This window comes from Phasianus colchicus, chromosome 19, assembly GCF_987193195.1.
Source record: "Phasianus colchicus chromosome 19, bPhaCol1.hap1.1, whole genome shotgun sequence".
NCBI classification, from domain to species: Eukaryota; Metazoa; Chordata; class Aves; order Galliformes; family Phasianidae; genus Phasianus; species Phasianus colchicus.
Window position 1 is genome coordinate 10,709,593 of NC_143454.1, and position 13,455 is coordinate 10,723,047.

At 46.5% G+C, this 13,455-nt stretch overlaps 1 protein-coding gene across 8 annotated transcripts in view; it reads left to right on the forward strand.

Moving 5' to 3' along the window:
• DAB2IP (DAB2 interacting protein) overlaps positions 1-13,455 on the forward strand; it is a 177,205-nt gene that overhangs the window by 60,778 nt on the left and 102,972 nt on the right. For 5 of the 8 annotated variants that reach the window (XM_031601910.2, XM_090121080.1, XM_031601907.2 and 2 more), the window contains one exon: positions 10,847-10,950. In XM_031601910.2, coding sequence (XP_031457770.2) covers positions 10,882-10,950 — 69 coding nt within the window. In that variant the 5' untranslated portion in view covers positions 10,847-10,881. Of the gene's footprint in view, positions 1-6,374; positions 6,662-6,811; positions 6,991-10,846; positions 10,951-13,455 lie in introns of those variants that run through there. The other 3 variants (XM_090121081.1, XM_090121083.1, XM_090121082.1) reach the window with 3 other exon arrangements.

Here is a 13,455-nt window from a genome sequence, read left to right on the forward strand (position 1 = left end):
ACAATTGGAAAAGGCCACTAAGACCACCCAGCCCAACCATCACCCACCACCACACCTGCTGGTGTTCTTTCTAAAAAGCATCAGAGAAGCAACTGCTTTCATGTAAGAGCTGGGAGTGCTGAGTCCAGTTATAAACGCTTTGATGGGATTTTGTAAGCTGTACTGTTGGTAAGAAATATTCACTGTCAGCCCTTCTATTTTTAGCAGTAGTGCTCCAACTGAGACGTTGCTGTATTTGCTCACAGAATGAAAGAAGCCTCGGGTAAATGCATTCTCATCTAACCAGTAAGGTGCCCAGGAACGGCCGTGGGAGTCCTACAGGTGGTCAGTGACAGTGATGGCACTGCAGGAGCTCTGGATTCTTCTCTGACTTTCCCTCTGCCCCAAGGTAGCAAGAGAACGTGGGAGTTTTGCTTCTCTGAAATCTTAACCACAGTTCCTACCTGTAAGTCCCACTTGTCCCAGAAATGGCATCTGTAAGATAACCAGAAACAGCAAAAGTCTGGATGAATTGTGAGGGTTGTCAATCCTGCTTAAGAGTAACTTAGGAATTTACTTTCCAATGAACAGCCCATTTAATGCCGTGGCAGAAATTTGGGGATTTTCAGCACTTTTTAGGCAACTTGAAGTCTGACCGCTGTCTATTTTTGCTCATCTTCTGCTTATCTCTTTTCCACGTCCTTTCCTTCTGGTGGGAGCCTCCCTTTCCCCCGGCAGCGTTGCTAGGAGGGGCTTATTGCTCCAAAAGGAAATAAGCAGCAGAGCTGCTCCCAAGCAATGCAGAGTGAGTTGTTATCTAAAAACTACAGGTAATAAGTGAGAGAGGTTAAAAACCCGGCCTGCATCCAAAAGAGAACAGCTTCCAACAGCATGCTTAGAGCGGTTTTCCTGAGCTCTAGGATGTATTAGAGTAAGTTTGTGTCCTTACAGCTGTGGCAGTCTAAACAGTTTAGACACAGAGCTGCTTTTTAAAGCTTTTAAACCTGTATTTTCCCTCGGAGGTCTTCTAGCGTGCCTCTAATCCCTTAAGTTATTGCACTGAAGGCACTCTATAATCCTTTCATTTACTCTGGTCTCAATAGAGATGGGAACTAGCTGGGTCAGTTCCCATATTTGGTCACTATCAATTTTGCTTTTTTCACTTCAGACACCAGCTGAGGATACTTTGCTTTCTTTTTAACACTGCAGAGAATGCTTGAAATTTGGATATTAATTGCTCATGCGTTTGTGTGTACGCATATTACAACATGCATGCGGAACTCAGAACTTCCTCATTCATTTCTCTGTTGCATGCAGCCTCGGGTCGGACTTTCAAACTGAGTTTCCCCTGACCCCCTTGGGAACCAAATGTAAAAATGGATGACTTTAAATCTGTGAATTAATACCTAATGTGGAACAGGTGAGCGTCAAGGAACAGTGATCACCACGGTCATCTCTGGAAGCCCCATCTCCCCACGCCCATTGCAGACAAAGCTTTTGACGTGGGATTTCCTGGCAGTGCTGGTGGCAAAGCTTTGTGCTTTATGACTATTGGCTACTTAGCATTACTTTCAAAGTGCATTTTAAGTTGAGCATTGAAGCATTCACTTTGGGGAAATACATGCCCTGCTACTGCGTAGGCTTTGAGAAACATTGACAAGAATAAGGAAGGCCAAAGTTTTGCTTCATTAACATCAACGCTGAAAAAGGATTCCTCAGATGTTGAGCACTTAATGTTTCTTTTTGAAGAAACCAATTTATTTCAAGTGCAAGTTCCTTTTGTACATTATGTGCTCACACTTTTGATTTCTTGCAGCACTTCTGCGCCAATGAATTTCTTGTAGTGTAGGAGATCAAGCCTGGTCTTGTTCTGAAGTACCCAAATGTGGTAATAGGTGGACTGCTGTAAAATTTGGCATCTGGAGTTAAATTACAGGATGCTTCTTAAGCTTCTTGGTTGCCATAGTAACAAGTAATAGTCATCCTCCGTGATTAAGCAGTGGCCATGGAAACCAAACGAGCAAGTTTTAAATGAAAGATATTTTCCCTTTACATTTTTAGCTGTCAAAGGTTAACAGTTATTACCTTTGTACCCTTAGATGGGAACAAACCCCAGTCTGGTCAGTGTATTTAAATGAGAACACTTGTGTTCATTTAATTAGCTTTACTTCTAGGACCAGCTGAATTTGGGGTGAATTCCCACCTAAAATTTCTGAGTGGGGTGTGGTGCATTAACCTGCCTACAGAGAGTGACTGCAGTTCACTGCAGGTGTTCAGTGGTCCTGCAGTGCTGCAGGTCAGTGCTGAGGGAACCAAGGCTTCCCCTCAGGAGCAGAGCACCCCATAGGCATCCTGCAGAAAGTCCTGGAGAACAGAACACTCTCTGTGACCTGAAGCCTCCTAACCCTGGTGGATTCTAACTGCAGGAAGCGCTGTGTTTTCAGGCTTTCTGTCACTGTTGTGTTTTAATGCTGTCTGTGAGATCGTAGTAAAGATCCTGCATTTTGTCCAGCAGATACCAAAACTGACTCCCATCCAGATAGGTAAAATCTGTTACTCTTCTCCAAGTGAAACTGCGTTCTGCTTTTGTGAACAACACTGGAGCTCCTGCAATGTCAAGGCAGTCTAACTCGGATTAATTGGCTCTGGGCATTAAGAGTCTTTCAGGCTGATGTAAGAGCTGCATGTGCTATGTGGATTTCAAATCTTAATGTTTGGTCTATTATGCAGATGGATGTGAATGGAGATATGTATGTGACCCCATTTATCTCTCTAATGAAGTGCCATCAATGGAACATCTGTTTCTTTGCTGTAGAAGATGAAATCTTTGATGAATCATGCTTATAAATTAAGTGTTTATTTATTTAATATTCATGTTGCCGGTACAGACCTGTTAGAGCAGTCACCACGCACGACTGCAAAAAAAGGGCCTCGTAATTACCCTGCACCAAGTTCTGTATCTGCTGCTGCTTCCCACGCAGCGTGGGCTGCCCTGGGCTGCTCTGTGCTTCCCCTCTGCAAAGCTCTGCCCAGCAGAGCAGCCCACCGAGGAGATGGGCCGTGCAGGTGGGAGCACAGGCATGGCTGCACTCTGGCTGTGCAGCTCCCATCTCACCTGTGTTACCATTGTGGAACTTGAGCAGAAGGCAAAAGGGATTACAGGCAGATTTGTAAGAAAAGCAGTGAGCTCTGACCCCAGCCAGGTGCACAGACAGGTGAGAGCATGGCTTAAGAACAGGCAGGAGCTCAGGGGAAGCTGAAATGAGACTCAACTTAAACATCCAACTAAAGGTTGCATTAAGTAAAAGAACAGTTGATAGAGAAGTCAGCTGGAGTTGTGAGCTCTCTGAGTTGTTTTGCAGGGCAGGGGGCTGTAATGGGCAGCAGGCCTTGCAGCAGCCATGTCAGCTGTATGGCCAGAGCATGGCCAGAGGCTGCAGAGCACCCTGGGCAGGGGATGCTGTGGCCCCACCTGTCCCTATGGCATGGATGGGTGGCACGGCTTACATCTGCAGAGCCACATGTGACAGAATATAGAAGTCTCTCCTTTGCCCTGGATGGTGTCTGTGAATAGGCAGCCATGCTGATAAAGTGCTGCAAGAAAGCAGCATGGCAACGGTTCAGAATCTCTGCAGAAATGTTAAGCATGATGGATGAATCTAATTTAAATCTCCCCTGAGCTGACTTCTTGTTCTGCAAACTCCACGTTGCTTGTCTTTATCATCACATAGGAGGAAGCTGATGTTCCACTTCACTTTATCATCCTTTCCAGTTTAACCAGGGCAGTAGCAGTCTCTCCCATCTGGTCCCCAGCCAGGCTACAGCTTCATCTTTTTTCTGATGTATTTTTTAAATCTGAGTTTGATTTCAATTTTACCCCGGAGAAAAGGCTCCTAATGATATGCTGTTAGCAAAAGACGAGTTTGTTCTCTAGACATCACACCAGAGAAAGATAAATATCATACATATTTTATTTCCAAGACTGATAAATAAGGAATAAAAAATACCAAGTATATATTACAAATGTCTAATTAAAAATACAAGACAGTAAAAATTGAACTTGTAATGAGGGCTCCTCAATCAGTGTGATTCACTGCTTATTTGTGGAAGTGGGGGTAGTTTTCTGGATGCTGTGCATGCTGTCCCTGTGTCCCTCAGGCACCAGGCTGAGGCCCTGCATTTGGCCCTTACTTTTGCACATGGATCTGTTCCTGAATGCACAGCTCAGTTCTGCAGTGCTGGGTGGCAGCAGAGAAAACAGAGAAATGGGTGCATATTGAGTAGACAGAAAAAATGGCACTGCTTTTTGAACTGCTGGGTTCCAGAGCCACTAATAGCATCTGCTGGGGAGTGTTGTGAGGAATGTTAGATATCACTCAGTCCGTGGTATCTCAAAACCTGGCACAGAGAGGACATGAGATCCATTAAAGTGCACTGTGTGCTATGGCAAGGGTCAACACATCTAAAAACCATTACTTAACAAAGAAAAAGAAGCTCTTCTTGCAGAAAGCGTTAGTCCTACGGCGAGAGAACACAGCCATACTCTTTAACTGATGGGAAACAGTCTGTTCCAGTGTTCTTTATGAGTTGAACTGTTTTCTGTTTTCCAGCCAGTCCAAATAAACCTCTTTGGTTGCACAACTGCTCCGGGCACCGCGCTCACAGCTGCAGAGGGCAATAGGACTCCTGCTGGTGCTTCGGATGTGCTTTGATCTGTAGGTGTTCTGTGCAGGAGTTGGAGGTGGGGGTCCTCATGGGACCCTTCCAGCTCAGGATGTTCTCTGATTCAGGTGCCTCTTTGTACGTCCAGGCAGTGGCAGGGGGGGCAGAGAATGGCAGTCCCTCTTTTAAGCTCATTACTGTGGTTTTGTAACACTTATGTCATCTGTGAGGGAAACAGAGGTAAAGGTGAGAGGCTTGAACATGTCTGGTGCCATGGCTGTGGAAAGCATTAGCTGTAGGCACACCAACAGTCTGTAATGGGTGCAGGAAAGGCTTTGTGCTAGAGTGTGGCACAAAAGGCAACAAATGATCCCTTGTTGTTGCTGTTGGTGTTTTCTAACTAAATGGTTAGATAAATGAGGCTTTTTTTTTACAAGCTGTAATTCTGTAAACATCCTTAATTGTCTGAGAAGCTGGTGAGAGCAGGAGAGCATGATGCTAAGTGAGCGGGGAGTAAATCACAGATTCTGATGTGGGAGAGTCCTGGGTGCAGGCAGTGAGATTGCTCTTAATACAGATGTGTATTTAAGCAAGGGATTCTCAGATGTGGAAAGAAATAATTTTATTCTAATATAAAAAGCGGTGGTGACGCAAACACTCATTAGCCTGGGGAATATCCATTCTGGATGTTCATTAGCTTTGCTTTTAGATGAGTCTGATTTTTCTGAGGGCATCATTACCTGCCCTAAACTTTTGCTTCTCAACCATTTTTACTTAAAAGTCAATTTTACTGCTTAATAAAGGCTTGACTTTTAATTAATTTTATGTGGCATAATGGTCATAATGTTGCTGTAAGGGATCAGCTGGAATTCCCCAAGGAATCGTTAAGGCGATGGGTGAGATGTTCCAGTAAGTAGCTGTGCAGGTAACGGAGCAAAGAATCTGACCTCGCATCTGTATTGCACGTCCAGCCGAGTGGAACAGGAGCAGGTCGTGTCAGTGAGCATTCCTGATCTGTCAGTGGCTCTGCACTCATCTTTGCCCATTGGAAAGCAGGCGTTCTTGCATCCCTGCTTCCCACCCAAGCCATTCTTGCCTCTTGATGGAAAAAATTGGCTGAACTCAGTGCTTTCTGACTTTGCTTAATCCCAGGGTGTTACTCCACTTCTGGAAAGTGCCACTTTTCCAACAGCATCTTCTAAATAGGCCTTTGGGTTCAGATGAAAGCTCCATCTTCCCTCCTGGACTCACACGGCCACCTCGAGCTTCCCGAAACGCAGATTCTCCTCCAACCTCTTCTGTTTGTTCTGAATCACACAAACACTGCAAACATCTCCTCTCCAGGGATTTGTTTTAACTCATCAATACTACTGCGTGCAATAAATCACTTCTGTCACCGTGCACCTCCTCCTCCCCTCTGCTGGGCGTGTAACAAGGAGTTACTAGATAATGCTGAAATTAGAGAAATAACAGCTAAATTCATTAAGCAATAAAATTAATTCACAAAGGGTAATTGTACGAGCAGGAGACCGGTAATTCCTGTTCCCTCTGGTTTCGCAGAAACTCCGCCCTGCCGCAGCTCCAGGCAGGTGCTGCAGAGCCCCGCTCCAATGGGGCAGCGCGGGGAGGGCAGGCAGCGCAGAGCGCGCCTCCATTGCTGGGTCACTGCCCAGGTCAGCAGCCAGCCTGCCCTCGCCAAGCCTTGTGTCTGTGCAGGGTTTGTTCCATCAGCTTTGGGTTCTGGTGAGCTCTTAGTTTTCTGAGGAAACTGCTGAGGATCTGGTGAAGTTTTCTTGCGTTCTCAGGTCTCTGTTCCTTAAAGCACATCACGGTGGTGCTGTGAAGGAACCTGGCGGTTCCCAGCCTCCTGCTGAGCCTCCCCAGCTGCTGGCCTGCCCAGCATTCCGGGCATACCTCTCCTCTGTTGCCTCCGATGAAGTCATCATCTCCACTTCTCTTATTCCTGGCTTGTTCGGAGTGCCATGGCATGTGTGCTGCTGACAAGAACAGCTTCCTTTTGGTGAGTCGCAGGAGACGTTTTCTCATTGCTACCTCCTCAGTCAGGTTTGCACCTCCCTTTCTCTCTTGGAGTTGGAACGGCTTCATAGCAGAAAATCGACTTGCTGGGAAGCATCTGCTTGTTGGTTATTCATTCCAGCTGGGTCTCTTTGCTTTGTTTGTGCTGTCTCTTCCAACGGCTGATCCCTGGAATCGTGTGTCAGACAGCAGGAGAGGGGGAGCGCGTGAGGAGGGATGAGCGAGAAGCAGGAGGAGCTGATGTGTTTCATTCCCACTAAAAAGAGCGTAATCCCGACGATCTCCGGGACTAGCTGTGATTCACAAGAGCAGGTAACAAACGTGCAAACATCTCACTTGTTAGGTGAAAACTAACACTATTACCATTGTTGTGTCGCACTTAATGACTGCTGTGCAGCAGTGTCTGAGGAGGGAGGCGGTGATGCTGAGCGGGTGACCCACACTCGTGCCGTCCCACCACTGATAGCACAGCAGCCCCAGGGCTTGCTGCTCTGTAACCATTTCTCAGTGTGAAGAACAGGCATGGAAAAGTAGCGAGGATTAATTATTCTGTTAATTCAGATGCCTTGAATTAGTTATCAAGTGTGTTTACTGTGGTATAGAAACAGTTTCAGAAGTGTTCATAAGCCCTAGGACCTGAATTAATGCGTAATGTTTACACTGCGTGTCCTTCTGTTGGCAGTGAACTCAGTGGGATGCATTCCAACCCCGGCAGCTTATAAAAACTCCAAGCACAGTATGCACCAAAAAGCACTTTGGACCCGACTACGTATGATAACTTAGGGGAGATTTTGGGTTTTGTTAATTGCAAAGATGATTATCTTTGAAGATCTTATGCTGCAGTGTGGGAAACCCAAAACATCACAGCCTTCTGTAAATATTTGGAAAAGCAGGAAGCACTTTTGTTTGTTTCTTCTTGCTTGGGTTCCCCTTGCTTGCACAACGCTGAGCCCCAGCCCAGTACAGCCACAGCACTGCAGGCCTGGGAGCTGTGGGACGTGGGCTGCAATGGGCACAGGGGAAGTAAAAGCAAATGTGATTAGCAGTGCTTGGTGTCAGTGTGTGAGCAAAGTGCCCAAAAGTGCCATTGGTAATGGGGAGGAACGTAGATGAGGAATCACTGCTAGAATAGCACAGTTCTCAGGCCAACCTATGAACCATTTCCAATCTAATACTGAGATTTCCAAGAGCTTCTAGACCAGAAAATATGCTTAGGTGGACCCGGCTGTCCAACAGCAATGAGACATCTTACTGCTCAACTGTATTTATGCTGTCCTTTATTGGGGCAGTGCTGTGGGTGGTGGAAATGGCAGCACTGCATGGGCTGCTCACCGTGCCCCCAGAACTGCTCCACACTGCTGCACTATCATCCCCATCTCGTGAGGACGGCTCCAGGGATTTCGGGTCTCTGTGTCATGAAGATTTTGGAGGCTTTCAGTTCATAACAAGTTGAGGACTTTGTATCAGCAAACAGCGTCCTGAGATAGCGCGTGGTAAATCCCCAGGTCAGATCAAATCTAGAGCAAATAAGCAGACAAATGAAGGTATAATCCTGGAATTTCAGTGAGCTGAGGCTAACGCAGAAATTCAGTGGGGTAGCGAGGATGTTGTCCACAAATAGCCAGCGCTCCTGGAAATGGCAGATGCTGAACCTGATCTCTGTAGCTGGCTCGCCTTCTGCACGAGTGCAAATCTGTCAGAAATCACAGAAAAGAAGGCTGGGAGCGCCTCAGAGCAGCACCTGCCAGCTCTGTGCCTGGGGAAGGAGCTCTGTGTGCTGAGCATGGCATCACCGGGAGAGCTCCGGCTCACTGAGGTTTGGGATGGGCTTACATGTACACAGATGGTCAATTCCAATGTATTACTATCTGTGTCAGGAGGAGACTTCTTCCAGTGGCTAACATAAATGTCTGCTCTAAATTAAGGCATTTCTTTGTCTGCTCCTGGTGGATACACAGCGGTTTGTTATCGCTGCCTCGCAGCACCCATTGCTGCTCCTCTGCTCTGCTCTCCGTGCATGGCAGCCTGGTTGGGATCTTTCCTCTCTCCCTGAAGAAAAGGGCTGCTCCAACCTGTACGTATCCTTACTTGTCACTGAGCAAAAACTGCTCTGCTGTGTATTTCTGCTAGTAAGGAGATACTAATTTACTTGCATGCTGCTTTTACTTCTCTTTAAATAAACAACTTCCCTTTGAAACAAACAACTCCCTCCTCTTTCTAGTTATTTCTGGTTTCTTATAAAGAGTTTTGTAATGTGTCTCCTCCAGTGATCCCCACGGTGCTTACATAAGGCTAGCATGGAACGGTGACTGTAAGCTTGAGAACAACAAGAGGCATTGCTGCTGACCCACCTCTGTGCTTTGCTCTGGGTCAGAGTTGTGCCAGCCAGCTCTGCTTTGGGCAGATCGTAATCACAGAGTAATGATTTAAGAGCACAGTTTGTGACTTCAGTGCAGTGACATTAGAGCCAGGTATTAATCAGCCCTGGGTCATAACACACTGTCCTTTCTTCTGAGGAGGTCTGACCTGTGTGGTTGGAGGAAGAAGCAGACCCAGAGGTTGCAGCAGCAGAAAGCTGTGCTGTGCTCCGACATCCCACTGCAGGGAAGGCAGTGCTGTGCAAAACAGCCCATCCTTGTCCCATGCAGGAGGCCCATCTCTGCCCTGCAGCTGCTTCTCACCTAATCCCATCATTCCTGTTTTCCAGCCATGCATATGAGAAATGCTTTATACAGTGTTTATTGGCCTGGTCATCAAGAAAATGCAAAGCAGCTTCTTTGGTCATCTTGTCATCTTCAACTCACTTCCAAAGTTCTGTGTTCCAGTTGTTCCTTTATGACAGCCCCTAAAAGGCCACTGTTCAAAGGGAGGCAGTGGGAGCCTGAATATGGAAAGAGGAGGTACCGAAGGATTGGTTGTTCCTTGAGATTCAAAGTGCAGCATTCTGCAGAGAAGGTAACGAAGTAAGCAGAGGGCTTGGCCAGGAGTTGTGAAAGCAGTGAGTTGGCTGACTTTGGCCGTCGGGCTCTCGTGGAGGTTGCAGGGTGACTGGTGAGGAAATACAGGTGGGATTGCCGAGCAAAGAAGATGACACTGAGCACTCGTCCAGTCTGCCATAGGAATCTGCAGTCTGTCCCTTCGCAATAGTTAAGGGTACTTCTCAGGAACTGTTGAGTGGAATTGCAGCTTTACAGTGGATTGTTTCTTACAGAACCTGGGTGACAGCAGACCTTGGCAAGGGGAAGGCCTTGCTAAGGACAGCCTTCCTTGCCAAGACCCGATTGCAGCGAATTGCAGATGGCAGAGGCTGAGAATTGGCAAACAAACGGCCTCTAAATACTATTAATTATGAGAACATAATTGTCTGAGACAATCTGAAGGATAGGCTGTTCCGTCTTTAGATTTCTTTGCATATTGATTTGTGGAAGCCTCCCTTTAGCAGCTTCTGCCATCAGATCTCCCTGTGCAGCAGGTATTCTACAGGCTACTCGTTCCCAGGATCCACAGTCATGGTGTCATTCGTGGGCATTGTTGGGCGTGCAACTGTGTTAGAATGAGTTCCCCAAGTTTACATCAGCTCCTTTTTTTTATGGCCATTTTTATGCTCTGCAATTTTTTAAAAAAGGAACAGCTGTGGGAAAAATGTGCTCTTTGGTGTCATTCTGAAATAGCTGGTAATTTACTGTTGCATTTGCTTGGATTCCATATTGTTTAGTAAATAAATTGGTGTTACAAATCCATACTGTCCTTCAAAAGTGGTGAAGAGGAAATCTCTGGAGGAATTAGAGAACCGAAACACCCTGTGCCTGTAACCCCATCAGCAGTTTCCCTTGGGAGGATGACGTCCACACGTACAAGCATCTGTACTTTGCATATAATTGTCACTCAGCTTGATGTGTTTTCTGTTTACTCATCTGCAGACAGGAAATAATCATAATGCCAACCCGCCAGGCGTCATCGGAAGGTTACACTTTTGTACAAAATGCTAATTGTTGGAGGTGAAAGTCTTGCTGATCGAACATTGTCCTGGGTGGCTGCCGGAAATGCGATTGTGGCGCCGGCTCATTTGCAAGGGCACCTCAAAGGAAGGAGCTGCATTTTGCACGGCCTGCTGCCGTTCCTGTGCTTACGTGTTGTAATTCTCCTTTGTCTCCTCTGCCATCCACAGAGTCCCCCCCCGAGAGGTGTGGGCAGAGGCGCAGCATGCCCAGCGGGGTCGCGGAGCGGAACCCCACCATGGAGCCTGCAGCCACAACGCCCTTCCGCGTCACGGTGAGTGCCTGCCTGCCACAAGGGAGGAGGATTCACTCATCCTGAGAGCCGAGGTGGTGGTACGCAGGGGACGGTTTGGTTACCTCTCATCAAGTGCACGTGGTTTTGTTGGATACTGTTAGCAGCAAGCGGCTGTAAAATATTTCTTTGTAAAGCAACAAGATTTGTATTAGAATCCAGAGCGGGTTTGGGTGAGTTGTTCCATTTGAAAGATTTTCCCAGTGAGGTTTCATTTGTGAATCCTTGGGTCGTGCACTGTATTCATAGACGTACTTCCTACTCTGAAACTGTACCTTACATCCTCATCCTTCTACAGAAGCTTCTATACAAAGAGCCTGCCAGGCTGATGGCTCCCCAGAAACTGTTATCCTCTCCTAGCAGGAACCAGGAGGAGCCATTCTGTGTTTTACATTTCTTCAATCGTTTTGTTTTGCAGTTCTCTGCTAACACTGCTGTTTTGTTGTGATAACAGTAGGTAAAGAATGGGAAGTCATTTGGGAGTGGGAAAGAGCAACACCACTAACATGAGTAACAGTGATACTAAACACAAACAGAACAAACCGGGTCTTTGAACTCCGTGGGGAAGGAACTGCTGCGTCCATTACAAATAAGGGAGCCGAAGACACAAAGAAGTCAGTTAGTGGCTGACCAACGGAGCTGTTGTTGCTGAGCCCCAGGTCTGAGATGTGCATACTGAGATGTGCAAGGAGGGAGTCCAACCACAGAGCCCTGCGCTCCCTGCCTGTCTGCACTGCTGTGAGATGGGCTGTGCAGGCTGGCTCACAGCTTTAGAGATTTTTAGGCCCCGTCATACTTCAGAGATCAGCTGTGGACTGAGTTAAAAGTCTTCTTTAGTCAGCATGTACACAGTGATGTTTATCAGTGCTCCCCCTCTAACATCCTGCAGGTATTACATAGACTTCTAGAATGGATCGCCTTAATTTTTGCAAGGATTATTTCTCTAATTGATAATATAAAATCCAAGTAATTATTTAATTTAGGAGTATGCTCAGAGGAGTACACTGAGGCACAGTGATGGGATCAAAACTCTTCCCAGAAAACAGGCAATGAAGTTGCAAGTGGCTGATTTGCTTTTAATGCATCATTGGCCCCAACACATCTGTAGTCAATGAAACGGCCCTTTGGGAGGCTGAAGTTTTGTAATCAGCTGAAGACACCAAGGTCTTCTGGGTAGCAGTTGGAGGTAAACTCCATTACAAGTAAGGGAAATGTATTTATCAATTTTTAAGAATAAGGACGAGCATCGTGCCTTACAGATGGATGTGCTCAGTATGAGTGATCGCCACGGCCGCAGGAGGTCATGGTTTTGAGAGGGAAACATCTGCTGTGTGTGGATAATGAGCCTGAGCACAGATATCTTCATTTAGAGAGAAGGCCAGTGGTCTTGGAGCTGGTGTGTCTGACGTGTGTTTGTATGTTTCCTCTGCAAGCCCCACCTACTTACAGGCTCAGCTGCTTCATAACAAACTGAGGTGGGTAAAACCAGAATTTCAAAGGAAAGTCAATGGTGCAATCTAAAAAAAACCTGAGCACACCCAGTTCACCTGAGAACATTGGTACTGGGAATGAGTCACTGCCAGTGGTTTGCCTAAGGAGTTTATTTTAGTTCTGCAAGTTGTGAGTTAGTGACTGCACAACATTCTCTCCAGTGTTTATATTCTGTAGGCACAGCATCCAAACGCATGTTGAATATGTAAGGAGGAGGGGTTTGGAGCTGACCTGTTTGCTAAATGAGATGGGAAGAAGTGCTGAAGGCAGTGAGTGGATGGCAGGAGCTGAGCTCTGGGTACACAGCAAATACTGAAGATAATGAAACAGAAAAACAATAAGAGATTTGCTGTAGGGGTGTGTTTGGTTTTCTTCTTTTTGAGCTGATGAAAGTTGTTCTCCCAGCACTTCCCAGTTCAAACAGGGCAAAACACAGGGAGCGTCTGTAGGTCTGGCTCCCCCTGTGGGACCACCTTCCTGCTAAACAAGGTGCATCGTGTTCCAGTGCCAGGAGAGAAACAAAGTTTTTTCCTCTAACCCCTTGTTTCACAAGCCATAATCTGTCTGAATTGATTGTCAGTTATAAATGTTCTGAACCTCTGAGCACAGCAAGCAGGAACACAGTGCAGCTAACTGAATAGGCATGCTTTTGCTTTGTGTCTTTTGTTCAACAGAGTCTGCCTCCATAAATGAGTATCTTTGAACCTTAAACACTGTACTGGTGGTGAAAGAGGCAAAGAAGGATGGCAAAATCTGGATTCTTCAAAAGACAGCGGACCTGGTAGCATTTTTCTTAGTGCATTTGTAGTCAGTGAAAATCAAATGCTGCTTATTTCTGTTCCAAGGACACGTCTCCTGCTTCATGTTTTTGGGGAAGCTATTCCCGTGGTTAAGCAGGTCAGCTCATGGTAGTGAGCCAGCCTGTATGGGATGTGGTTGCTCCCTCTGACTGGCCTGTTATTCAGTATGGATTAAGTAAGGGCAATCATCAGATGG